This window comes from Trypanosoma cruzi, genomic scaffold (genome assembly GCF_000209065.1).
Source record: "Trypanosoma cruzi strain CL Brener 1047053517087 genomic scaffold, whole genome shotgun sequence".
Taxonomy (NCBI): domain Eukaryota; phylum Euglenozoa; class Kinetoplastea; order Trypanosomatida; family Trypanosomatidae; genus Trypanosoma; species Trypanosoma cruzi.
In genome coordinates, this window is record NW_001849447.1 from 602,067 (window position 1) to 603,586 (window position 1,520).

The 1,520-nt window shown below is 43.4% G+C and overlaps 1 protein-coding gene across 1 annotated transcript, besides 2 other annotated features; it reads right to left on the minus strand.

Annotated features, from left to right (window-relative positions):
* Positions 1–677, minus strand: Tc00.1047053420719.9 (protein kinase, putative; the record flags this gene model as incomplete). The annotated part of the gene is made up of 1 exon (XM_797263.1): positions 1–677. A coding segment is annotated over one exon (677 nt), but the record flags the coding sequence as incomplete, so codon positions are not given.
* Positions 1–1,520: a sequence feature (heterozygous, non-Esmeraldo-like haplotype).
* Positions 787–919: a sequence feature (T-rich).

The window sequence follows — 1,520 nt, forward strand, 5'->3', positions numbered from 1 at the left end:
CAGACAACGCGCTTTCCAATAATTCTCTCTGCGCCAGGGTACGGCATACAAAGTGCAACAGGATCTAAAAGGTCCCTTGGTTCAGCGAAAGTACACACCCCTTTTGATCGTTTGGCAAGCCCAAAGTCAGTTAACTTGATATTATCGTCATCGCTAACAAGTAGATTTTCAGGTTTAATGTCACGGTGAATCACGTCATGAATATGACAGTGCAAAACGGCCTTGATGGTTTGATACGTGTAGTGTTTGGCCTTCTCCTCAGTGAGCTTCCCTTCCGGTGCCTGAAGAATAATCTCACATAAATCGCCACACTGCACCTCCTCAAAGAAGAGAAGAAATTCCTTCTCCGTCTCAATGTATTCTAAAAAGGTCACAATGTTTTCGTGAGCAGGAACATGCCGCAGAACATCGATTTCCCGCTTAACCTCCGCCATGGCCCGCTCCACGTTTCCCTTCGTCAAAGATATGAGATATTCCTTCTCAATGATCTTCACCACAACCTTCATTCCGGGTCGCAACGCAGGTGGCTCGTAGGGCGCAATCGGAGTGCAACGCTTCACGACGCTCCATGCGCCACGCCCAACAACGGCATCCTCATCAATGAGATATTTGTCCTCCACGCGAGTAATGCCAGTCTTCTGCTGATCCGGTGTCTCTTGCGAGTTTATCACCTCCATCTGGGTGGTTAAGAAGTATAAAAAGAAAAAACACGAGTGATATGCTGGCGTGTTATAACTACTGTAAAGAAAAGCGCATATGAAAACACACAGGGCCAGCAAAGACATCAAAAAGAAGAGAAATAAATAAATAAATAATAAAAATAATAGAACCAAAAAGAAAAACATCAAGAGAGAATACAATAACAACAAAAGAAAAATGGAGTGTAAGAGAAAGGGGGACACACAAAAAAAAAAAAAAATGGTCAACATCAGAGCATCTCCCCTCCTTGTTACCATCGTCGTAACATGGACAGCAACAGCTGAATAGAATAACGGAAAATGAAGATTCAATTTCAAATCACAGATATATATCACCGCACACACACACAGCTGCCTTCGTCCAGCTCAATACTGCAACATGGAGAAAAATGCGCTCGCCCTCCTCTCCTACTTCGCCCTTCTCTCGTTGGCACGCAAAAAGTGAAAGTGAGGAAAAGAAAAAAAAAAAAGGAAAACGAATACATACATCTCCGCCCTCTTTCCCGCACAAAGATATAGACACATAGACAAAGAGGCACACAAGAAAATATATTTTGAGAGCTCGGCACTATAGCAATTGTCTCCCAAATACAAAAGGGTTTCTCAAAGGAAAAGAGACTCCATCTTGTTTCCAAAAGTTAAGCAAAAACAAAAATAAAGTGACAAATTCCTTTCCTCCTCTTCTAGCTTGTGTATGAATTTTTTTTATGTGTCGGTGCTTCCTCTGTGTTTTTCCTTCTTCTTTCCTCCCGCAGCCCTCCACAAGGAACCCCTCCCAAACTCTTTCCCTTCCTTTCCCCCTTTTTCCCCCCCCCCCCACCC